The sequence below is a fragment of the Ranitomeya variabilis genome, chromosome 4, assembly GCF_051348905.1.
Source record: "Ranitomeya variabilis isolate aRanVar5 chromosome 4, aRanVar5.hap1, whole genome shotgun sequence".
In the NCBI taxonomy this organism is placed as follows: Eukaryota; Metazoa; Chordata; class Amphibia; order Anura; family Dendrobatidae; genus Ranitomeya; species Ranitomeya variabilis.
Genome location: NC_135235.1, coordinates 527,829,097 through 527,856,298, shown reverse-complemented (window position 1 = coordinate 527,856,298; position 27,202 = coordinate 527,829,097). Strand labels below are relative to the sequence as shown.

Sequence of the window (27,202 nt, the reverse complement as noted above, 5' to 3'; positions counted from 1 at the left end):
GTGAAGGGGTTAACTCAGGTGGAGCCGAACACCATGACAGGCCGTACATACTCGGACACCAAAGGTAACGGCCATTGCTAGTTAGCGCTTATGGACAAGATTACATTTCACCCACTAGAAGGACAAATTGATGATAAAAGGCCAGTTTAAAAATCTATTAATTGTTTGATTAGTTCATATTTTATAGAACGAGGATTTAACTACTGGACTATTCTTCTTAAACACTTCATAAATTACATGTTTAGTGATATAATAGAAAAAAAACATTGTTACATGTATAAATAGGTGGTAGAAATACTGGTTCTTTTAATCTTGTTTTAACATATAATTAGGATGAGACTAGAAAATCACACTTGAGGATATGATCACCTTTTTTCTTTTGGTTTATTCAATGCATTCAGGTTGAAAATGCTGAGCAAGTTAAGTTGTGTTATGATGATTAAGATGTATTTATTCTGGCACTTCGGTATTTGTTTTTTGTGTTTCTTTATTGTTGCAGATAAATGTTGAATTCAATAAGTTGTAATTTGAAAAGAAAAAAGGGAAGAAACAAACAAACAATCAGATAATTCAAGGCTTATAAAAATAATTTGATAGGTCCCAAGTTCAATCGAACACAAGTAACACATGCATTTTTTTCACAAGATTAAAAAAAATGTTTTTTTTCACAATTGCGCATCCAAATTTTGAATTTGATTTCTCCAAAACAAAATATAAAGAAACAGTCTTTTCAAATATCAAATGAAAGCCGGTACCATTCTGAGAAAAATGATGCCTCTCCCACCCCTTTATCTTAATTCTAGCCCGAGATATGATTAAAAAAAAAAAATGTAAAGACATACTAGACCAAAACTTAAAATCTGTAAAAAAATTACGAAAAATTCAAAACTTTTAATTTGTAATTAACTAAAGTTGTACTTCATAAAAACAAAAAAAAAAAAATCTAAAGACGTGAGGTAAAAAAATATTCATATTAAGATCACTTTGGAATGACCCACTCGTAATATGAGACGGACTCAAAAACCCACACAAGTGGCTCAGGTAGTGCAACTCATCCAGGATGGCACATCAATGCGAGCTGTGGCAAGGTTTGCCTTTTCTGTCAGCGTAGTGTCCAGAGGCGCTACCAGGAGACGTGGAGGGGGCCGTAGGAGGCCAACAACCCAGCAGCAGGACCGCTACCTCAGCCTTTGTGCATGGAGGAACAGGAGAACTGCCAGAGCCCTGCAAAATGAACTCCAGCAGGCCTCAAATGTGCATGTGTCTGCACAAACTGTTAGAAACCAACTCCATGAGGATGGTCTGAGTGCCCGATGTCCACAGAGGGGATTGTGCTCACATCCCAACACCATGCAGGACGCTTGGCATTTGCCACAGAACACCAGGATTGGCAAATTCGCCACTGGCACCCTGTGCTCTTCACAGATAAAAGCAGGTTCACACTGAGCACGTGACAGACGTGACAGTCTGGAGACGCCGTGGAGAGCGAGCTGCTGCCTGCAACATCCTTCAGCATGATCGGGTTGGCAGTGTGTCAGTAATGGTGTGGCATTTCTTTGGAGGGCCGCACAGCCCTCCATGTGCTCGACAGAGTTAGCCTGACTGCCACTAGGTACAGAGATGAGATCCTCAGACCCCTTGTGAGACCATATGCTGGTGAGGTTGGCCCTGGGTTCCTCCTAATGCAGGACAATGCCAGACCTCATGTGGCTGGAGTGTCAGCAGTTCCTGCAAGATGAAGGCATTGAAGCTATGGACTGGGCCGCCCATTCCCCAGACCGGAATACAATTGAACACATCTGGGACATCATGTCTCGCACCATCCACCAATGTCACGTTGCACCACAGCCTGTCCAGGAGTTGGCGGATGCTTTAGTCCAGGTCTGGGAGGAGATCCCTCAGGAGACCATCTGCCGCCTCATCAGGAGCATGCCCAGGTGTTGTAGGAAGGTCATACAGGCACGTGGATGCCACACACTACTGAGCATCATTTCCTTGTCTTGAGGCATTTCCACTGAAGTTGGATCAGCCTGTAACTTCATTTTCCACTTTAATTTTGAGCATCATTCCAACTCCAGACCTCCGTGGGATATTAGTTGTGATTTATGTTGATATTTTTGGGGTTTTACTTTTCTCAACACATTCCACTATGAAATGAATAAAGATTTACAGCTGGAATATTTCAGTGATATCTAAGATGTGGGATTTTAATATTCCCTTTATTTTTTTTGAGCAGTGTATATATTGCTATAGGGAGGGTGCCGATTAAAAAGTGTCAGTATGTTAACCCTTCATAAAAAACAAACTTTTGCTACACCCATTAAAAATAAAAGCATAGGGTGTGCTACCAGCCAAAGAAATCACAAATCGGAAGTTGGTATTTTGGGTAGGGTGACATTTAATTGCCTGAAAACCATTTCTGATACATGATGGGAGTGTGACGCTAACGTGATGACAAATGGAGTGGTATGAAACACATGCAGACAACACCCTGGAGGGTTGAGGATGGTTTATTAAGCTTGCACAGAGCAGTACTCTATATACATGTCACGGAGTAGACAATTTATTTCTTGCCGGACTCCTCTTCCTTTGAGAGCGTCTTCACTATCTCCTCTTTCTTGGCCTGTAGTCTTTCCTCACGGCGTTTCCTTGCCTCCTTTGTCTTAGATCTGCGAGCTTCTGCCTGGTCACTTTAAAAGAAAAAGTAACGATTAAACTGAGGTAATGATTAACACTACAAAATAAGCATAGACATGATCTATGTGGTCATTAAATCTTATGGCACCCCATATAGATAGATGATTATTGGCTGAATGATCATTCAGCCGATGGCCATCTCTTCTGACTGACCCGTACACTAGTATGACCAAATGAGTGCGGAAAAAGTTACTGTCTAACAGTTTTGTCAGTGGCTTAAATAGGGATCGTCAGCTCAGAATGGCTGTTCAAACCCAGCAACAGGCGCACGGTGCACCCATGACATGGTCAAACATTTAAGTGCACTTTTTAATCTCCTTGTTTTCCCCTTTAGCTCTGGCTTCATGTAGCCAGAGAAGGGCATAGATAGATGCAAACAAGCTGCTGGAAAGGTGCACTTAATGTTTCGCCACAACAAGGATGCAATAAGCACCTGTACTTGGTTTCAACAGCCTGTGCAGATAGACTGCCTTGAAAAAAAAAAAAAAAAAAAAAGTCAGGTGTTAAAATTTGAAACTGCAGCACCCTTAAATCCCAACAATCTTTCTGGGGTGCGTCAGAAGGCCCCTATACTGATCAGTCAGCCAACATCAATGGATTCAGCTGAACATCTGTGGGGGCCTTCACACATTTTTCACGGTTCGAGTACAGACCGTGATACATCAACTTTCCACAGGTTTCCTGGCTCAAACTTGACAGCCGCATGTCTGAGGCTGTCAAGTTCAGGTCAAGAGAGACACGGCTGCACAGTTATTCATGGATGACCCATGCCACGTAACACTGAAGCTAAACAGTAATTTGCAGCACAAATCACCAAGAACAGCATCTAAATGACTTGCCTCGATTTTGAAACAGCCATGTTTTATTTCCACACTTAGGCAGAAACATGCAAGTTTTAACAATTTTATGGCAATAGTGTAATGCTAACGGGAAAGTGGGCATGGTTGGGCAGATGTGCAAAGTTTAAGAACTTGCAATTTTTCACTACTGTTAGTGAGGGGGTGGTGTAAAAACCAGCTCCAGACAGGAGTGCTACAAGCAGAAGATGCTTAAAACACAAGTTAGGATCACAAAGGCAAAGAATCCTAAATAATTTTTTTTTTGTGAGGGGAAAAAAAAAAAAAAAAAAATTTTGTTCATGATCATCTCTCCTCTTACAGTCCAGTAACCATTTCTAGTCTCTGAAGCAGATACTTACGCCAACATCTTCTTACGAGCCTTGTCTGCCTTCAGTTTGTGGATGTGCTCCATGAGAATACGCTTGTTCTTAAACACGTTACCCTTGACCTTCAAGTACAGGCTGTGGTACCTATATAAAGAAAAAAAAACTCCATTAAATGAATGTTGCCATCACCTTGGAGGTGATACACATGTACTAGAAGCAATTTTGGAATAGCAGATAAGTAAAAGCAAAATCTGTGCATTTCTCCCCCTTTAGAAGTGATTGGACAAGGTGAACATATCCTTATTCCCAACGTGAAACATTACAATCTAACTGCAATAAGTTGTGGATTAGTGAAAGTCAAATGGATAACAGCCATTTCATCAGGTACCTAGCAAAGCATTCACGCACAAAGGATCTGATTAGACAAGGTGAAAACTTATTACTCAGCAAAATCACTAGTGACAGCCTGTAAACTGAGGCAGTATAAGCAACATGGACTGCAACAACGCTAGTCTTGATTTATTGTGCATGATATTCGTATGGGTCCAAGCAGGTGATTCATTGCAGGAAATTTATGGCACATTCAGCCAAAATTAAAGCGTCAGTAACCTATAGTTTCAGTTTTATACAGGAAACGTTTGTTAACACCCACAAAGGAGGAACCCAATAACCAGGGCTGTGGAGTCGGTAAGCCAAACCACCATCCCCTTAATTTCCCCAACTCCCGACTAACTTCACAGCCCTGTCTCACTAATGAGCACATACATGAAGTGCAGCACAAATTCATCTCAACTAAAAGCAGAGATCCATAGATCAGGAACAGAACAGACATTTACTTATTTCAGAACTCTCCAAAATTCTTATGAAAACATTTACAACACATCCTGCATCCAATGTATTATATATTTTATAACTCCACCAAAATGGACACGGACTAATATTGCACAGCCCTGTCAGTAACACGAATCCCATACGCATGCGAGAGCTTATTGATGAAGTCTGATCCTGATCTGCCATGTATCTTTAGTAGTAAGTTGTCTTGTAAAGCCATTTCTTTTTTTTTTTTTAATTACTTCTATTGATTTGAATGGCTTTATAAAGAATATAAGGGTTAAAAGGGGCATTTCCATCTCCAAGATCCTATCACAATATGTAGTAGGTGCGATAATATTAGCAAATTCCTCCAACAAGAAATGTAGTATAGTTTGATTCTCGAAGTCACTTTCCTCATGTGCAGGCATTGTAGGACCTTAGGGATGGATGGTTACGACCACTAGCTGTCACTATATCAGTGGTCAAAACCATGGACGCCTACGGTCCTGCACATTAGGAAATAGCGAATCAGAAAAACTATACTACATTTCTAATTAGAAGTATTTGCTAGTATTACTACTACATATAGGGATAGGATCTTGGAGATGGGAACACCCGTTTTAACTCATTGAAAAGTTTGCCAATTTTATGGCATAAAAACTCCTTTGAAATGTTTTACAAATTTCTGCACAACTCAAAATTGGAAAAAACACTTTAAGCCTCTGCATTTTTTTATACCAGTGTCAAAGTGATCGAAGTGAGATGCAATGAAGCTGGCTGCCAAACTCATCACAATTTGTGGCACAAAATTAATTTAGGCCAGAAGTGTATACCGCTGCCTGCTAAGGACTTATGAATTTGATGGACCTTACTCCAGCACAACTTTCATTAACCCCTTCATGACCTTGCCGTTTTTTGCAATTCTGACCAGTGTCCCTTTATGAGGTAATAACTCAGGAACGCTTCAACGGATCCTAGCGATTCTGAGATTGTTTTTTCGTGACATATTGGGCTTCATGTTAGTGGTAAATTTAGGTCGATAATTTCTGAGTTTATTTGTGAAAAAAACGGAAATTTGGCAAAAATTTTGAAAATTTCGCAATTTTCACATTTTGAATTTTTATTCTGTTAAACCAGAGAGTTATGTGACACAAAATAGTTAATAAATAACATTTCCCACATGTCTACTTTACATCAGCACAATTTTGGAAACAATTTTTTTTTTTGCTAGGAAGTTATAAGGGTTAAAATTTGACCAGTGATTTCTCATTTTTACAACAAAATTTACAAAACCATTTTTTTTTAGGGACCACCTCACATTTGAAGTCAGTTTGAGGGTTCTATATGGCTGAAAATACCCAAAAGTGACACCATTCTAAAAACTGCACCCCTCAAGGTGCTCAAAACCACATTCAAGAAGTTTATTAACCCTTCAGGTGTTTCACAGCAGCAGAAGCAACATGGAAGTAAAAAATGAACATTTAACTTTTTAGTCACAAAAATGATATTTTAGCAACAGTTTTTTTATTTTCCCAAGGGTAAAAGGAGAAACTGGACCACGGACGTTGTTGTCCAATTTGTCCTGAGTACGCTGATACCTCATATGTGGGGGTAAACCACTGTTTGGGCGCACGGCAGGGCTCGGAAGGGAAGGAGCGCCATTTGACTTTTTCAATGAAAAATTGGCTCCAATCTTTAGCGGACACCATGTCGCGTTTGGAGCCCCCGTGTGCCTAAACATTGGAGCTCCCCCACAAGTGACCCCATTTTGGAAACTAGACCCCCCAAGGAACTTATCTAGAAGAATAGTGAGCACTTTAAACCCCCAGGTGCTTCACAAATTGATCCGTAAAAATGAAAAAGTACTTTTTTTCACAAAAAAATTATTTTAGCCTCAATTTTTTCATTTTCACATGGGCAACAGGATAAAATGGATCCTAAATTTTGTTGGGCAATTTCTCCTGAGTACACCAATACCTCACATGTGGGGGTAAACCACTGTTTGGGCACATGGTAAGGCTCGGAAGGGAAGGAGCGCCATTTGACTTTTTGAATGAAAAATTATCTCCATCGTTAGCGGACACCATGTCACGTTTGGAAAGCCCCTGTGTGCCTAAACATTGGAGCTCCTCCACAAGTGACCCCATTTTGGAAACTAGACCCCCCAAGGAACTCATCTAGAGGCATAGTGAGCACTTTAAACCCCCAGGTGCTTCACAAATTGATCCGCAAAAATGAAAAAGTACTTTTTTTTCACACAAAATTTCTTTTAGCCTCAATTCTTTCATTTTCACATGGGCAACAGGATAAAATGGATCCTAAAATTTGTTGGGCAATTTCTCCTGAGTATGCCGATACCTCATATGTGGGGGTAAACCACTGTTTGGGTGCACGGCAAGGCTCGGAAGGGGAGGCGTGCCATTTGACCTTTTGAATGGAAAATTAGCTCCAATCGTTAGCGGACACCATGTCGCGTTTGGAGAGCCCCTGTGTGCCTAAACATTGGAGCTCCCCTACAAGTGACCCCATTTTGGAAACTAGCCCCCCCAAGGAACTTATCTAGATGCATAGTGAGCACTTATAACCCCCAGGTGCTTCACAGAAGTTTATAACGCAGAGCCGTGAAAATAAAAAAATAATTTTTCTTTCCTCAAAAATGATTTTTAGCCCAGAATTTTTTATTTTCCCAAGGGTAATAGGAGAAATTGGACCCCAAATGTTGTTGTCCAGTTTGTCCTGAGTACGATGATACCCCATATGTGGGGGTAAACCACTGTTTGGGCGCACGGCAGGGCTCGGAAGGGAAGGCACGCCATTTGGCTTTTTGAATGGAAAATTAGCTCCAATCATTAGCGGACACCATGTCGCGTTTGGAGAGCCCCTGTGTGCCTAAACATTGGAGCTCCCGCACAAGTGACCCCATTTTGGAAACTAGACCTCCCAAGGAACTAATCTAGATGTGTGGTGAGCACTTTGAACCCCCAAGTGCTTCACAGAAGTTTATAACGCAGAGCCATGAAAATAAAAAATAATTTTTCATTTCTCAAAAATGATTTTTTAGCCCACAATTTTTTATTTTCCCAAGGGTAATAGGAGAAATTGGACCCCAAAAGTTGTTTTCCAGTTTCTCCTGAGTACGATGATACCCCATATGTGGGGGTAAACCACTGTTTTGGCACACGTCGGGGTTCGGAAGGGAAGTAGTGATGTTTTGAAATGCAGACTTTGATGGAATGCTCTGCGGGCATCAGGTTGCGTTTGCAGAGCCCCTGATGTGCCTAAACAGTAGGAACTCCCCACAAGTGACTCCATTTTGGAAACTAGACCCCCAAGGGAACTTATCTAGATGTGTGGTGAGCACTTTGAACCCCCAAGTGCTTCACAGAAGTTTATAACGCAGAGCCGTGAAAATAATAAATGTGTTTCCTTTCCTCAAAAATATTTTTTTAGCCCAGAATTTTTTATTTTTGCAATAGTAACAGGAGAAATTGGACCCCAAAAGTTGTTGTCCAGTTTCTCCTGAGTACGCTGATACCCCATATGTGGGGGTAAACCACTGTTTGGGTACATGCCGGGGCTCGGAAGGGAAGTAGTGACGTTTTGGAATGCAGACTTTGATGGAATGGTCTGCGGGCATCATGTTACGTTTGCAGAGCCCCTGATATGCCTAAACAGTAGAAACCCCCCACAACTGACCCCATTTTGGAAACTAGACCCCCAAGGAACTTATCTAGATGTGTGGTGAGCACGTTCATCCCCCAAGTGCTTCACAGAAGTTTACAACGCAGAGCCGTGAAAATAAAAAATCATTTTTCTTTCCTCAAAAAAGATGTTTTAGCAAGCAATTTTTTATTTTCACAAGGGTAACAGGAGAATTTGGACCCCAATATTTGTTGCCCAGTTTGTTGTGAGTACGCTGATACCCCATATGTGGGGGTAAACCACTGTTTGGGCACACGTCAGGGCTCGGAAGGGAAGTAGTGACATTTGAAATGCAGACTTTGATGGAATGGTCTGCGGGCGTCACATTGCATTTGCAGAGCCCCTGATGTGCCTAAACAGTAGAAACACCCCACAAGTGACCCCATTTTGGAAACTAGACCCCCGAAGGAACTTATCTAGATGTGTGGTGAGCACTTTCAACCCCCAAGTGCTTCACAGAAGTTTATAACGCAGAGCCGTGAAAATAAAAAATAATTGTTCTTTCCTCAAAAATTATGTTTTAGCAAGTAATTTTTTATTTTTGCAAGGGTAACAGGAGAAATTGGACCCCAACAGTTGTTGCCCAGTTTGTCCTGAGTACGCTGGTACCCCAAATGTGGGGGTAAACCACTGTTTGGGCGCACGTCGGGGCTTGGAAAGGAGGGAGCACCATTTGACTTTTTGAACGCAAGATTGGCTGGAATCAATGGTGGCGCCATGTTGCGTTTGGAGACCCCTGATGTGCCTAAACAGTGGAAACCCCTCAATTCTAACTTCAACACTAACCCCAACACACCCCTAATCCTAATCCCAACTGTAGCCATAACCCTAATCACAACCCTAACCCCAACACACCCCTAACCACAACCCTAACCGCAACACAACCGTAACCCTAATTCCAACCCTAATCCTAACCCTAATCCCAACCGTAACCCTAATCCCAACCCTAACCACAACTGTAACCCCAACACACCCCTAACCCTATCCATAACCCTAACCACAAGCCTAATCTTAACCCTATTTCAAACCCTAGCCCTAATTCCAACCCTAACTCTAATTCCAACCCTAACCCTAAGGCTATGTGCCCACGTTGCGGATTCGTGTGAGATTTTTCCGCACGATTTTTGAAAAATCTGCAGGTAAAAGGCACTGCGTTTTGCCTGCGGATTTACAGCAGATTTCCAGTGTTTTTCTGTGCGGATTTCACCTGCGGATTCCTATTGAGGAACAGGTGTAAAACGCTGCGGAATCCGCACAAAGAATTGACATGCTGCGGAAAATACAATGCAGCGTTTCTGCACGGAATTTTCCGCACCATGGGCACAGCGGATTTGGTTTTCCTTAGGTGTACATGGTACTGTAAACCTGATGGAAAACTGCTTCGAATTTGCAGCGGCCAATCCGCTGCGGATCCGCGGCCAATCCGCTGCGGATCCACGGCCAATCCGCTGCCAATCCGCTGCAGATCCACGGCCAATCCGCTGCAGATCCGCTGCGGATCCGCAGCCAATCCGCTGCGGATCCGCGGCCAATCCGCTGCGGATCCGCTGCGGATCCGCAGCCAATCCGCTGCAGATCCGCTGCGGATCCGCAGCCAATCCGCTGCGGATCCGCGGCCAATCCGCTGCGGATCCGCGGCCAATCCGCTGCGGATCCGCGGCAGATCCGCGGCCGATCCGCTGCGGATCCGCGGCCGATCTGCTGCGGATCCGCGGCCGATCTGCTGCGGATCCGCGGCCGATCCGCTCTGTGTGCACATGCCATAACCCTACCCCTAACCCTAATCCTACCCGTAACCCTAACCCTACCCCTAGTTCTAACCCTAGTTCTAACCCTAACCCTAGTGGAAAAAGAAAAAAAAATATTTTCTTTATTTTATTATTGTCCCTACCTATGGGGGTGATAAAGGGGGGGGGGTTTATTTATTATTTTTTTATTTTGATCGCTGTGGTAGAACCTACCACAGCGATCAAAATGTACCTGTAACGAATCTGCCAGCCTGCAGATTCGGCGGGCGCACTGAGCATGCTGTAAACCTGATGGAAAACTGCTTCGAATTTGCAGCGGCCAATCCGCTGCGGATCCGCGGCCAATCCGCTGCGGATCCACGGCCAATCCGCTGCCAATCCGCTGCAGATCCACGGCCAATCCGCTGCAGATCCGCTGCGGATCCGCAGCCAATCCGCTGCGGATCCGCGGCCAATCCGCTGCGGATCCGCTGCGGATCCGCAGCCAATCCGCTGCAGATCCGCTGCGGATCCGCGGCCAATCCGCTGCGGATCCGCGGCCAATCCGCTGCGGATCCGCGGCCAATCCGCTGCGGATCCGCGGCCAATCCGCTGCGGATCCGCGGCCAATCCGCTGCGGATCCGCGGCCAATCCGCTGCGGATCCGCGGCCAATCCGCTGCGGATCCGCGGCCAATCCGCTGCGGATCCGCGGCCAATCCGCTGCGGATCCGCGGCCAATCCGCTGCGGATCCGCGGCCAATCCGCTGCGGATCCGCGGCCAATCCGCTGCGGATCCGCGGCCAATCCGCTGCGGATCCGCGGCCAATCCGCTGCGGATCCGCGGCCAATCCGCTGCGGATCCGCGGCCAATCCGCTGCGGATCCGCGGCCAATCCGCTGCGGATCCGCGGCCAATCCGCTGCGGATCCGCGGCCAATCCGCTGCGGATCCGCGGCCAATCCGCTGCGGATCCGCGGCCAATCCGCTGCGGATCCGCGGCCAATCCGCTGCGGATCCGCGGCCAATCCGCTGCGGATCCGCGGCCAATCCGCTGCGGATCCGCGGCCAATCCGCTGCGGATCCGCGGCCAATCCGCTGCGGATCCGCGGCCAATCCGCTGCGGATCCGCGGCCAATCCGCTGCGGATCCGCGGCCAATCCGCTGCGGATCCGCGGCCAATCCGCTGCGGATCCGCGGCCGATCCGCTGCGGATCCGCGGCCGATCCGCTGCAGATCCGCGGCCGATCCGCTGCAGATCCGCTGCGGATCCGCTGCGGATCCGCTGCGGATCCGCTGCGGATCCGCGGCCGATCCGCTGCCGATCCGCGGCCGATCCGCTGCCGATCCGCGGCAGATCCGCGGCCGATCCGCGGCCGATCCGCGGCCGATCCGCGGCAGATCCGCGGCAGATCCGCGGCAGATCCGCGGCAGATCCGCGGCAGATCCGCGGCCGATCCGCGGCCGATCCGCGGCCGATCCGCTGCGGATCCGCGGCCGATCTGCTGCGGATCCGCGGCCGATCTGCTGCGGATCCGCGGCCGATCCGCTCTGTGTGCACATGCCATAACCCTACCCCTAACCCTAACCCTACCCGTAACCCTAACCCTACCCCTAGTTCTAACCCTAGTTCTAACCCTAACCCTAGTGGAAAAAGAAAAAAAAATATTTTCTTTATTTTATTATTGTCCCTACCTATGGGGGTGATAAAGGGGGGGGGGTTTATTTATTATTTTTTTATTTTGATCGCTGTGGTAGAACCTACCACAGCGATCAAAATGTACCTGTAACGAATCTGCCAGCCTGCAGATTCGGCGGGCGCACTGAGCATGCGCCCGCCATCTTGGAAGATGGCGGCGCCCAGGGAGAAGACGGACCGACTTCGGGAGGATCGGTAAGTATGAGGGGGTGGATCGGAGCACAGGGGGGGGGGATCGGAGGACGGGGGGAGCGGACAGGAGCACGGGGGAGCGGGCAGGAGGACGGGGGAGCGGACAGGAGGACGGAGAGGACCGGGCCACATAACGGACGACTGGGGAGGAGATCGGGGGCGGTGGGGGGGGCCAGAACATGATTTCCAGCCATGGCAGATGCTATTGCAGCATCGGCCATGGCTGGATTGCAATATTTCACCATTTTCATAGGTGAAATATTGCAAATTGCTCTGATTGGCTGTTGCACTTTCAACAGCCAATCAGAGCGATCGTAGCCACGTGGGGGCAAAGCCACCCCCCCTAGGCTGAAGTACAACTCCCCCTCTCCCTGCAGATCGGGTAAAATAGGAATTAACCCTTTCACCCGATCTGCAGGGATGCGATCATTCCATGACGCCGCATAGGCGTCATGGGTCGGGAAGGGGTTAAGAGCTGGAGTACAAAACACCATTCTTCATGAATCAGGCCATAGTGTGAGAAAGCAAAAGTCAAAGCTTTTAATTTGTGGAAGTCTATGGTGACCCGATATCACGTGGGAAAATAAATCAATATTTAGATTAAAAGGTGAGGTTATTTGGGACAAAAATGGAGGCAGAAAACCTTTATCAAGCAAGACTTACATATGCCTGTCAATTTTCTTGGACTCACGATAACGACGAAGCAGACGACGAAGAATTCTCATCCTCCTCATCCAACATAGCTTCTCGGGCATACGAGCATTAGCAGTACCCTTTCGCTTACCTGTATAAAAAAACAAACAAAAAAACCCCAAATAGTTTTGTAATCCAGAAAGAGGTGTACCAGCAATGACTGATAACAGTATCAAGGAAACTTGACAGCTGAAATCATACAGCCTGCATCTGATATACACTGCTCGTGGATTGGACAGCATGTATGAAAAACTCTTGAAATGCTAGTGTTTTAGGAAAACCATTTAAAAAATGCCGCCAAGGACTGAGCTCCACAAGAGACTAGTCTTTTGCACAGCTTGGTCCCCTGTGGTTGCACCCTGCTACAACTGACTGGTCTCTTACATGCACATGTATTGAGAGACCTGTTACTCCAGGGCAGCGGTGGGGAAAAACTGCCAGAACCCCCTTGTCTCACTAGTCTTACCTGCAGCTTTTAAACTACCGTATTTTCTGGTGTATAGGACGACTGGGCGTATAAGACGACCCCCAACTTTTCCATACAAAATATGGAGTTTGGGATATACTCGCTGTATAAGACGGGGGTCATCTTATACGCCTAGTCATCTTATACGGCGTGTGCGGTGCGGATGGTTCCCAGGGTCTGGAGGAGAGGAGACTCCTTCAGGCCCTGGGATCCATATTCATGTTAAAAAAAAAAAAATAAAAATAAAAATAAAAAATATGGGATATACTTACCCTCCGACGGCCCACAGCTCTCAGCGGTGCCCTCCGTTCCTAAGGATGCATTGAGCGAAGGACCTTCGATAATGTCGTGTGACCGCGACGTCATCGAAGGTCCTTCGCTCAATGCATCCTTAGGAACGGAGGCCGCCGCTTGCTCCGCTGAGAGCGGCGGAGCGTAAGTATATCCCATATTTTTTATTTTTTTTTTACATGAATATGGATCCCAGGGCCTGAAGGAGAGTCTCGTCTCCTCCAGATCCTGGGAACCATACAGGACCGCTCCTTGCACACACCGTACCCGGCGTATAAGACGACCCCCGACTTTTGAGATGATTTTCAGGGGTTAAAAAGTAGTCTTATACGCCGGAAAATACGGTATGCCTTACCTCTAAAACTGAATTGTTTCACAGAAAACATGTGGCTGAAATCATAAAACCGGTGTCTGATGCATGCTGCCCATGGACAGGTTCCTCTTCAGGTCGCAAAACACCATTAAAACAGGGCATAGCCATTGTAATGCATAGCATTTTATCAATAAAATAACATTTGAAACCGGCCTAAGTCAATAAATCTGTCCGAAATACTCACCAATGCCCATATGTCTGCCCTTTCTACGTGCAAGGGTGTTCTTACGACAACGAGCACGAGAGTGGACGGTCACTGGTTTACGGATAATCAGACCATCCTTAACCAGCTTCCTGATTTGCTGACCTAGAAGGATAAGAAAAATGGAGGGTCATGCAAACCTCACATATCAGATATTGTCACAAAAAGGACGATACCAGAGAGGACACTTACGGGAATTGGCATTAGCAATCTCGTTGGTTTCATTTGGATCCAGCCATACCTTTTTCTTGCCGCAGCGCAGCACGCTGGAGGCGAGCCTCTTCTGCAGTCTGAGCATACTACAAAAAGGAAAGAATGTTACTAAAAGCAGATTCACATGATCTGAGGGGAAACTACTCATCCACGTGCATTTATCACATAGCCAGTCACCAGGTTTCAACCTAACCATTTGTCAATGTGAAGACAATCGGCACCAAAGGTAACTGGTATCCACTGGTCTCAGTTTTATATAAGAAAATATCTGAAGGCAAATATCTGTCCAGCTGCCAGTTTTCCCTTTCAGCAGAAAAAAAAAAAAAGTAAACATTTAGAAGTCATTACAACCACACCATAAAATCATGAAGTCATCAGGATGTAACAAGTCTTATAACTACAAAAAAAATCCATAAGAACACAGCTAGATTCCTGGCTTATGAATCAGTGGGTCTCCCCAACTGTGTGCCCAGGCTGATGCAGAACTTCAGCTCCCAGCATGCTGGGCGTTATACACTACAAGCTAGAGGACTGCATGTTAGTCTATGCCAGTGACCTCTATCTCTGCGACAAGACGTAGTACCTCTCCAAGACAAGACCCCCAATCTATTAGACAAAAGTCATCCGAATCTGTCTAATGACTATCCTTATACAAAAGATGTCGGGAAATAGAAGGACTGGAGCAGTTTAGCAACATCTTTCTTCACGTATAAGAAAAAAAAATGTAACAGATGAATGCTCAGTTGAGGCAATCGATCTGGTGTATGGGGTGGGTGAATTCGGGGGATGCCCGATGACTGAGTGCTCTCACATCTATGACCAGTTTTAGATAAATCCCATAGAATTCACACAAGCAGGTAGGACCCCTGTGATTACATCTGATCATTTATTCTGGTAATTGGCAAAAATCAAACTAATCTGATGGCAATATGCCATAGAGCAGCAACCCTGGCACAGCTAGTGTAAAATAACCAGGAAAATCACCATTGTGTCTGCCAGCGTCATACAACGCTGAAAATGTATCCATTCATGTCAAATTCGTGGAGTCTGCAGGGGCCGCTCTTCACAGGGCACCATGATCCACATCCTGGACAGGCAGCTTGGGCTCCTACACTGGCAGTCCCATGTACTGGGCACACAGGTCATTTACTCAAGACTGAAACCCCAAACAGAAGTGGGCTCATCCTTGTGCAAGTCCGCTGCCCCCAAGAGGGCGGCCCAGAGAGTGGGAAAGGCTGTATGTGAAGGCCGCAGGGAGCCCCCGCATAAGTGAGTACACCCTGGGAGCATTAGATTCCTATTCACTGACGGCAGACATGGACGTAGGTTTTGCGGTGTTCCTGGGTCCATATAGGTGTACATCCTCTACGGACCCAGCACGTACCGCACGTTACCGGCCTCTGCTGCACACCATGGCCGCTAATATATATGTGTCCCGCGGCCACAGCCTGTCACAAGTCAGCGGCCCGCCTCGGGAGGCCAGGCCACAGGTAGTACGGTCAGCAGCACCGGCCGCCTGTGACCCGTGCCCATGACCTCACTAGCCCACTACGTGTCCCACGACCACGTTCTCTGCCCGTTTTCTAGGGCTCCCCGGCCCCTCACCTCATGGCGGCTGCTCAGCTTCAGCTCGGAAAGGAAAGGAAGTCGCTCGGTCAGTACCATTATTACAAGGGGTAATCCCACTGCGAATAAAGGGACGGGCTAAACTCAGTATGAAGCCGCAGCGTTTATTCAGCCCTGAAATACAACTAAAGAGACTATAATATTAAAGTATAACTAGTAGGGATAAAAATGTATTTCCACTAACAAACCATAATGGTGAATTATTAGTAAAATAGCACCCCTGTGTTAGAGAAAGTAGTTTAGTCTAGATCCGCGCATGCGTAGTCTGTCATCTGGTGCTCACAATCACGTGGGCGGAGGAATGAAAAACTTAAAATGGCGACCTGGTGAAATGAAGTCTGAAAGGGCGGGGCTTGTGTGCTAAAAGGGAGGGGTTAGCGTGTGGCTGTGCGTGTCTGTCTGTCACGTGATCGCATGTAGTCCTTCTGTCCTAGTAACATACGTCATGAAACTCATTTTGAAAAAAAGTCTTTGTTGCTCATAGCAACAGCACATTTTGTATTCCGCTGTTGAAATTAGAATGCTGCGACGTGATTGGTTGCTGTGGGCAGCAAGGAGTTTTTCTAAAAAATAAATTTTTACTTGTGTATGTGATGTATCTACTATATAATTGTCTAAGGGTCACTTCCGTCTTTCTGTCACGGAAATCCCAAGTCGCCACATAGCGTTGTAGCTGTCCGTTAAACCGACTGCGTTACACCGCGGCATAACGCGGTGTAACGCAGTCTGTTAACGCTGCTATTAACCCTATGTGACAAACTCTTTACTATTGATGCTGCCTATGCAGCATCAATAGTAAAAAGATCTAATGTTAAAAATAATAAAAAAAAATAAAAAAAATCGTGCTATTCTCACCTTCCGGCGCCTTTCCTGTTCCTCGCGATGCTCCGGGCCATGCATTGCAGTCTCGCGAGATGATGACGTAGCGCTCTCGTGAGACCGCTACGTCATAATCTCGCGAGACCGCAATGCATTCTTGGGACCGAAGCGTCGCGAGGAGCATCGCTAAACGCCTCGCCTGGATCCGGGAGCCGCCGGAAGGTGAGTATATAACTTTTTTTTTTTTTTTTTTACGGGGATATGGTGCCCACACTGCTATATAGTACTTGGGCTGTGTTATATACTGCGTGGCTGCTATATACTACGTGGGCTGTGCTATATATTACGTGAGCAGTGTTATATACTACGTGGGCAGTGTTATATACTGCGGGGGCAGTGTTATATATTACATGGGCTGTGCTATATATTACGTGGGCTGTGTTATATAGTACGTGGGCTGTGTTATATACTACGTGGGCTGTGCTATATATTACGTGGGCAGTGTTATATACTACGTGGGCTGTGCTATATATTACGTGGGCAGTGTTATATACTACGTGGGCAGCGTTATATACTGCGGGGGCAGTGTTATATACAACGTGGACTGTGCTATATATTACGTGGGTTGTGTTATATACTATGTGGGCAGTGTTATACTGCGTGGGCATTGTTACATACTACGTGGGCTGTGTTATATACTACGTGGGCTGTGCTATATATTACGTGGGCAGTGTTATATACTACGTGGGCAGTGTTATATACTGCGTGGGCTGTGTTATATACTACGTGGGCAGTGTTATATACTACGTGCCTGTGTTATATACTATGTGGGCTGTGTTATATACTACGTGGGCTGTGTTATATACTACGTGCCTGTGTTATATACTATGTGGGCTGTGTTATATACTACGTGAACTGTGTTATATATTACGTGGGCTGTGCTATATATTACGTGGGCAGTGTTATATACTACGTGGGCAGCGTTATATACTGCGGGGGCAGTGTTATATACAACGTGGGCTGTGCTATATATTACGTGGGCTGTGTTATTTACTATGTGGGCAGTGTTATATACTGCGTGGGCTGTGTTATATACTACATGGGCAGTGTTATATACTACGTGCACAGTGTTATATACTACATGGGCTGTGTTATATACTACGTGGGCAGTGTTATATACTGCGTGGGCTGTGTTACATACTACGTGGGCAGTGTTATATACTACGTGGGCAGTGCTATATACTGCGGGGGCAGTGTTATATATTACATGGGCTGTGCTATATATTACGTGGGCTGTGTTATATAGTACGTGGGCTGTGTTATATACTACGTGGGCTGTGCTATATATTACGTGGGCAGTGTTATATACTACGTGGGCTGTGCTATATATTACTTGGGCAGTGTTATATACTACGTGGGCAGCGTTATATACTGCGGGGGCAGTGTTATATACAACGTGGACTGTGCTATATATTACGTGGGTTGTGTTATATACTATGTGGGCAGTGTTATACTGCGTGGGCATTGTTACATACTACGTGGGCTGTGTTATATACTACGTGGGCTGTGCTATATATTACGTGGGCAGTGTTATATACTACGTGGGCAGTGTTATATACTGCGTGGGCTGTGTTATATACTACGTGGGCAGTGTTATATACTACGTGCCTGTGTTATATACTATGTGGGCTGTGTTATATACTACGTGGGCTGTGTTATATACTACGTGCCTGTGTTATATACTATGTGGGCTGTGTTATATACTACGTGAACTGTGTTATATATTACGTGGGCTGTGCTATATATTACGTGGGCAGTGTTATATACTACGTGGGCAGCGTTATATACTGCGGGGGCAGTGTTATATACAACGTGGGCTGTGCTATATATTACGTGGGCTGTGTTATTTACTATGTGGGCAGTGTTATATACTGCGTGGGCTGTGTTATATACTACATGGGCAGTGTTATATACTACGTGCACAGTGTTATATACTACATGGGCTGTGTTATATACTACGTGGGCAGTGTTATATACTGCGTGGGCTGTGTTACATACTACGTGGGCAGTGTTATATACTACGTGGGCAGTGCTATATACTGCGGGGGCAGTGTTATATATTACATGGGCTGTGCTATATATTACGTGGGCTGTGTTATATAGTACGTGGGCTGTGTTATATACTACGTGGGCTGTGCTATATATTACGTGGGCAGTGTTATATACTACGTGGGCTGTGCTATATATTACTTGGGCAGTGTTATATACTACGTGGGCAGCGTTATATACTGCGGGGGCAGTGTTATATACAACGTGGACTGTGCTATATATTACGTGGGTTGTGTTATATACTATGTGGGCAGTGTTATATACTGCGTGGGCAGTGTTATATACTATGTGGGCTGTGTTATATACTACGTGGGCAGTGTTATATACTGCGTGGGCTGTGTTATATACTACGTGGGCAGTGTTATATACTACGTGGGCAGTGTTATATACTGCGGGGGCAGTGTTATATATTACATGGGCTGTGCTATATATTACGTGGGCTGTGTTATATAGTACGTGGGCTGTGTTATATACTACGTGGGCTGTGCTATATATTACGTGGGCAGTGTTATATACTACGTGGGCTGTGCTATATATTACTTGGGCAGTGTTATATACTACGTGGGCAGCGTTATATACTGCGGGGGCAGTGTTATATACAACGTGGACTGTGCTATATATTACGTGGGTTGTGTTATATACTATGTGGGCAGTGTTATATACTGCGTGGGCAGTGTTATATACTACGTGGGCTGTGTTATATACTACGTGGGCTGTGCTATATATTACGTGGGCAGTGTTATATACTACGTGGGCAGTGTTATATACTGCGTGGGCTGTGTTATATACTACGTGGGCAGTGTTATATACTACGTGCCTGTGTTATATACTATGTGGGCTGTGTTATATACTACGTGGGCTGTGTTATATACTACGTGCCTGTGTTATATACTATGTGGGCTGTGTTATATACTACGTGAACTGTGTTATATATTACGTGGGCTGTGCTATATATTACGTGGGCAGTGTTATATACTACGTGGGCAGCGTTATATACTGCGGGGGCAGTGTTATATACAACGTGGGCTGTGCTATATATTACGTGGGCTGTGTTATTTACTATGTGGGCAGTGTTATATACTGCGTGGGCTGTGTTATATACTACATGGGCAGTGTTATATACTACGTGCACAGTGTTATATACTACATGGGCTGTGTTATATACTACGTGGGCAGTGTTATATACTGCGTGGGCTGTGTTATATACTACGTGGGCAGTGTTATATACTACGTGGCAGTGTTATATACTGCGTGGGCTGTGTTATATACTACGTGCCTGTGTTATATAATACGTGGGCTGTGTTATATACTACGTGGACTGTGTTATATATTACGTGGGCTGTGCTATTTATTACGCGGGCTGTGTTATATATTACGCAGCTGTGCTATATACTACGTGGGCAGTGTTATATACTAAGTGGCTGCTATATACTAAGTGGCTACTATATACTACGTGGCTATGCTATATACTACGTGGCTGTGCTATATACTACGTGGCTGTCTGTGTTACATGGGCTGTGTTATATACTGTGTGGGCTGTGCTATATACTGCATGGGCCGTGTTATATACTACGTGGGCTGTGTTATATACTACGTGGGCTGTGTTATATATTACGTGGGCAGTGTTATATACTACGTGGGCTGTGCTATATATTACGTGGGCAGTGTTATATACTGCGGGGGAAGTGTTATATATTACGTGGGCTGTGCTATATATTACGTGGGCTGTGTTATATACTACGTGGGCTGTGTTATATACTACGTGGGCTGTGCTATATATTACATGGGCAGTGTTATATACTATGTGGGCTGTGCTATATATTACGTGGGCAGTGTTATATACTACGTGGGCAGCGTTAAATGCTGCGGGGGCAGTGTTATATACAACGTGGGCTGTGCTATATATTACGTGGGCTGTGTTATATACTATGTGGGCAGTGTTATATACTGCGTGGGCAGTGTTATATGCTACGTGGGCTGCGTTATATACTACGTGGGCTGTGCTATAGATTACGCGGGCAGTGTTATATACTACCTGGGCAGTGTTATATACTGCGTGGGCTGTGTTATATACTACGTGCCTGTGTTATATACTATGTGGGCTGTGTTATATATTACGTGGGCTGTGCTATATATTACGCGGGCTGTGTTATATATTACGCGGCTGTGCTATATACTACATGGGCAGTGTTATATACTAAGTGGCTGCTATATACTAAGTGGCTACTATATACTACGTGGCTATGCTATATACTACGTGGCTGTGCTATATACTACGTGGCTGTGTTACGTGGGCTGTGTTATATACTGCGTGGGCTGTGCTATATACTGCGTGGGCTGTGTTATATTTTACGTGGCTGTGTTATATACTACGTGGCTGCTATATACTACGTGGCTGTGCTATATACTATGTGGCTGTGCTATATACTACGTGGCTGTGCTATATACTACGTGGGCTGTGTTATATACTACGTGGCTGCTATATACTATGTGGCTCCTATATACTACGTGGCTGTGCTATATACTACGTGGCTGTCTGTGTTACGTGGGCTGCGCTATACACTATGTGGCTGCTATATACATACATACATACATATTCTAGAATACCCGATGCGTCAGAATCAGGCCACCATCTAGTCATTAATAACAATGATATTTACTTATACTGTATAGCATCAGCATATCTACTATATAATTGTCTAAGGGTCACTTCCGTCTGTCCTTCTGTCTGTAACGGTTATTCGTTCGCTGATTGGTCTAGCCAGCTGCCTGTCATGGCTGCCGCGACCAATCAAATAAAAATGTATTTCCACTAACAAACCATAATGGTGAATTATTAGTAAAATAGCACCCCTGTGTTAGAGAAAGTAGTTTAGTCTAGATCCGCGCATGCGTAGTCTGTCATCTGGTGCTCACAATCACGTGGGCGGAGGAATGAAAAACTTAAAATGGCGACCTGGTGAAATGAAGTCTAAAAGGGCGAGGCTTGTGTGCTAAAAGGGAGGGGTTAGCGTGTGGCTGTGCGTGTCTGTCTGTCACGTGATCGCATGTATTCCTTCTGTCCTAGTAACATACGTCATGAAACTCATTTTGAAAAAAAGTCTTTGTTGCTCATAGCAACAGCACATTTTGTATTCCGCTGTTGAAATTAGAATGCTGCGACGTGATTGGTTGCTGTGGGCAGCAAGGAGTTTTTCTAAAAAATAAATTTTTACTTGTGTATGTGATGTATCTACTATATAATTGTCTAAGGGTCACTTCCGTCTTTCTGTCACGGAAATCCCAAGTCGCCACATAGCGTTGTAGCTGTCCGTTAAACCGACTGCGTTACACCGCGGCATAACGCGGTGTAACGCAGTCTGTTAACGCTGCTATTAACCCTATGTGACAAACTCTTTACTATTGATGCTGCCTATGCAGCATCAATAGTAAAAAGATCTAATGTTAAAAATAATAAAAACAATTAAAAAATCGTGCTATTCTCACCTTCCGGCGCCTTTCCTGTTCCTCGCGATGCTCCGGGCCATGCATTGCGGTCTCGCGAGATGATGACGTAGCGCTCTCGTGAGACCGCTACGTCATAATCTCGTGAGACCGCAATGCATTCTTGGGACCGGAGCGTCGCGAGGAGCATCGCTAAACGCCTCGCCTGGATCCGGGAGCCGCCGGAAGGTGAGTATATAACTTTTTTATTTTCATTTTTTTTTTACGGGGATATGGTGCCCACACTGCTATATAGTACTTGGGCTGTGTTATATACTGCGTGGCTGCTATATACTACGTGGGCTGGCTGTGCTATATATTACGTGAGCAGTGTTATATACTACGTGGGCAGTGTTATATACTGCGGGGGCAGTGTTATATACAACGTGGACAGTGTTATATACTACGTGGGCTGTGCTATATATTACGTGGGCAGTGCTATATATTACGTGGGCTGTGTTATATACTACGTGGGCTGTGTTATATACTACGTGGGCTGTGCTATATATTACGTGGGCAGTGTTATATACTACGTGGGCTGTGCTATATATTACGTGGGCAGTGTTATATACTACGTGGGCAGCGTTATATACTGCGGGGGCAGTGTTATATACAACGTGGACTGTGCTATATATTACGTGGGTTGTGTTATATACTATGTGGGCAGTGTTACATACTACGTGGGCTGTGTTATATACTACGTGGGCTGTGCTATATATTACGTGGGCAGTGTTATATACTACGTGGGCAGTGTTATATACTGCGTGGGCTGTGTTATATACTACGTGGGCAGTGTTATATACTACGTGCCTGTGTTATATACTATGTGGGCTGTGTTATATACTACGTGGGCTGTGTTATATACTACGTGCCTGTGTTATATACTATGTGGGCTGTGTTATATACTACGTGAACTGTGTTATATATTACGTGGGCTGTGCTATATATTACGTCGGCAGTGTTATATACTACGTGGGCAGCGTTATATACTGCAGGGGCAGTGTTATATACAACGTGGGCTGTGCTATATATTACATGGGCTGTGTTATTTACTATGTGGGCAGTGTTATATACTGTGTGGGCTGTGTTATATACTACGTGGGCAGTGTTATATACTACGTGGGCAGTGTTATATACTGCGTGGGCTGTGTTATATACTACGTGGGCAGTGTTATATACTACGTGCACAGTGTTATATACTACATGGGCTGTTATATACTACGTGGGCAGTGTTATATACTACGTGGGCTGTGTTATATACTACGTGGGCAGTGTTATATACTACGTGGCAGTGTTATATACTGCGTGGGCTGTGTTATATACTACGTGCCTGTGTTATATAATACGTTGGCTGTGTTATATACTACGTGGACTGTGTTATATATTACGTGGGCTGTGCTATATATTACGCGGGCTGTGTTATATATTACGCGGCTGTGCTATATACTACGTGGGCAGTGTTATATACTAAGTGGCTGCTATATACTAAGTGGCTACTATGTACTACGTGGCTATGCTATATACTACGTGGCTGTGCTATATACTACGTGACTGTCTGTGTTACGTGGGCTGTGTTATATACTGTGTGGGCTGTGCTATATACTGCATGGGCCGTGTTATATACTACGTGGGCTGTGTTATATACTACGTGGGCTGTGTTATATATTACATGGGCAGTGTTATATACTACGTGGGCTGTGCTATATATTACGTGGGCAGTGTTATATACTGCGGGGGAAGTGTTATATATTACGTGGGCTGTGCTATATATTACGTGGGCTGTGTTATATACTACGTGGGCTGTGTTATATACTACGTGGGCTGTGCTATATATTACATGGGCAGTGTTATATACTATGTGGGCTGTGCTATATATTACGTGGGCAGTGTTATATACTACGTGGGCAGCGTTACTGTTGTGAATTAGACTTTTTTGGCTCCCTCTTGTGGTCACTAGTGATATGACTCTGGGATTGTCTTTCCCTAGTTTGGCACCCACCTGGGTCGTTAGTCCAGGGGTGTTGCTATATAAACTTCCTGAATTCTCAGTCTGGTGCCTGGCATCGTTGTAATCAGTTCCTTTCTGTTTGCTCCTGTCTGCTGGTCGTGGTTCTTGCAAAATTAAGCTAAGTCCTGCTTCCTTGTTTTTTGGTTATTTGCATTGCTCTTATTTATTTGTCCAGCTTGTACTAAATGTGATTCCTGATTTTGCTGGAAGCTCTAGGGGGCTGGTATCCTCCCCCCGGGCCGTTAGACAGTTCGGGGGTTCTTGTATATCCAGCGTGGAAATTTTGATAGGGTTTTTGCTGACCATATAAGTCATCTTACTATATTCTGCTATTAGTCAGTGGGCCTCTCTTTGCTAAATATCTAGTTCATTCTTAAGTTTGTCTTTTCTTCTTACCTCACCGTTATTATTTGTTGGGGGCTTGTACCCAACTTTTGGGGTCTTTTCTCTGGAGGCAAGAAAGGTCTATCTTTTCCCTTCTAGGGTTAGTTAGTTCTCCGGCTGGCGCGAGACGTCTAGAACCAACGTAGGCACGTTCCCCGGCTGCTGCTATTTGTGGTGCTAGGATTAGTTATACGGTCAGCCCAGTTACCACTGTCCTATGAGCTGGTTTTTTGTGTTTGCAGACTTGGTAATTACTTCTGAGACCCTCTGCCATTGGGGTCATAACAGTATGCCAGGCCAAAGTTGAATGTTTAATGCATTGCAGAAGTGGGATAATAAGAAAGGAAATTCTGAGTTTTTTTTTTTTTTCTTTTTTCCTCCCCTTTACCTCTGAGTGGCTTGTGCTTGCTGCAGACATGAATGTCCAGACCTTGATTACAAGTGTAGATCAGCTTGCTGCTCGTGTGCAGGGCATACAAGATTTTGTTACTAGTAGTCCTATGTCTGAACCTAAAATACCTATTCCTGAACTGTTCTCTGGAGACCGATTTAAGTTTAGGAATTTCAGGAATAATTGTAAATTGTTTCTGTCTCTGAGACCCCGTTCATCTGGAGACTCAGCTCAGCAAGTTAAAATTGTTATCTCTTTTTGCGGGGCGACCCTCAGGATTGTGCTTTCTCGCTAGCGCCAGGAGATCCGGCATTGGCAAATATTGATGCGTTTTTTTCTGGCGCTCGGATTGCTTTACGAGGAACCCAATCTTGAAATTCAGGCAGAAAAAGCCTTGCTGGCTATTTCTCAGGGCCAGGATAAAGCTGAAGTGTATTGCCAAAAATTTCGGAAATGGTCCGTGCTTACTCAGTGGAATGAGTGTGCTCTGGCCGCTAATTTCAGAAATGGCCTTTCAGAAGCCATTAAGAATGTGATGGTGGGTTTCTCCATTCCTACAAGTCTGAATGATTCCATGGTGCTGGCTATTCAAATTGACCGGCGTTTGCGGGAGCGCAAAGCCGCTAATCCTCTTTTGGTGTTGTCTGAACAAACACCTGATTTAATGCAATGTGGTAGAATTCAGACTAGAAATGAACGGAAAAATCATAGACGTCAGAATGGGTTGTGTTTTTACTGTGGTGATTCTACACATGTTATATCAGCATGTTCTAAACGCCTAACAAGGGTTGTTAGTCCTGTCGCCATTGGTAATTTGCAACCTAAATTTATTTTGTCTGTGACTTTAATTTGCTCATTGTCCTCCTACCCTGTTATGGCGTTTGTGGATTCAGGTGCTGCCCTGAGTCTTATGGATCTGTCATTTGCCAAGCGCTGTGGTTTTGTTCTTGAGCCGTTGGTAAATCCTATCCCTCTTAGAGGTATTGATGCTACGCCATTGGCGGAAAATAAACCGCAGTTTTGGACACAGGTAACCATGTGCATGACTCCTGAACATCGGGAGGTGATTCGTTTTCTTGTGCTGCATAAAATGCATGATTTGGTCGTTTTGGGTCTGCCATGGTTACAGACCCATAATCCAGTCTTGGATTGGAAGGCAATGTCTGTGTCAAGTTGGGGCTGTCAGGGAATTCATGGTGATTCCCCCCCGATGTCTATTGCTGCCTCTACTCCTTCGGAAGTTCCTGAGTATTTGTCTGATTATCAGGATGTATTCAGCGAGTCCAGGTCCAGTGCTCTCCCTCCTCATAGGGACTGTGACTGCGCTATAGATTTGATTCCAGGTAGTAAATTTCCTAAGGGAAGATTATTTAATCTGTCTGTACCTGAGCATACCGCAATGCGTTCGTATATCAAGGAATCTCTGGAGAAGGGGCATATCCGTCCATCCTCTTCCCCTCTTGGTGCGGGATTCTTTTTTGTGGCCAAGAAGGACGGATCTTTGAGACCTTGTATTGACTAACGGCTTCTGAATAAAATCACTGTTAAATTTCAGTATCCTTTGCCTCTGTTGTCGGACTTGTTTGCCCGGATTAAAGGTGCCAAGTGGTTCACCAAGATAGATCTTCGTGGTGCGTACAACCTTGTGCGCATTAAGCAAGGAGATGAATGGAAAACTGCATTTAATACGCCCGAAGGTCATTTTGAGTACTTGGTGATGCCTTTTGGGCTCTCTAATGCTCCTTCAGTGTTTCAGTCCTTTATGCATGATATTTTCCGGAAGTATCTGGATAAGTTTATGATTGTTTATCTGGATGATATTCTGTTTTTTTCTGATGATTGGGACTCGCATGTAGAGCAGGTCAGGATGGTGTTTCAGGTTTTGCGTGATAATGCTTTGTTTGTTAAGGGCTCAAAGTGTCTCTTTGGAGTACAGAAGGTTCCCTTTTTGGGTTTTATTTTTTCCCCTTCTGCGGTGGAGATGGACCCAGTCAAGGTCCGAGCTATTCATGATTGGACTCAACCCACGTCAGTTAAGAGTCTTCAGAAGTTCTTGGGTTTTGCTAACTTCTACCGTCGTTTTATCGCTAATTTTTCTAGCGTTGTTAAACCTTTGACGGATATGACCAAGAAAGGTTCTGATGTTGCTAA

At 45.1% G+C, this 27,202-nt stretch overlaps 1 protein-coding gene across 1 annotated transcript; it reads right to left on the bottom strand.

Moving 5' to 3' along the window:
- Positions 1-2,494: 2,494 nt before the first annotated feature.
- Positions 2,495-15,891, bottom strand: RPL19 (ribosomal protein L19). The gene is made up of 6 exons (XM_077252330.1): positions 15,837-15,891; positions 14,211-14,317; positions 14,001-14,123; positions 12,657-12,777; positions 3,896-4,006; positions 2,495-2,690 (listed from the first exon to the last, which is right to left on the bottom strand). Exons 1-6 carry the CDS (start codon positions 15,839-15,841, stop codon positions 2,564-2,566), a joined length of 594 nt encoding a protein of 197 aa, XP_077108445.1. The 5' UTR covers positions 15,842-15,891; the 3' UTR covers positions 2,495-2,563.
- Between the last annotated feature and the right edge of the window lie 11,311 nt (positions 15,892-27,202).

Bases quoted from the DNA above. Each gene is read 5' to 3' on its own strand.
- RPL19 (XM_077252330.1), bottom strand. The intron at 4,007-12,656 runs GTAAGTCTTGCT...TTCTTTATATAG, and splicing joins AAGAAAATTGACAGGCATAT to GTACCACAGCCTGTACTTGA. The intron at 2,691-3,895 runs GTAAGTATCTGC...TTTCTTTTAAAG, and splicing joins GCTCGTAAGAAGATGTTGGC to TGACCAGGCAGAAGCTCGCA.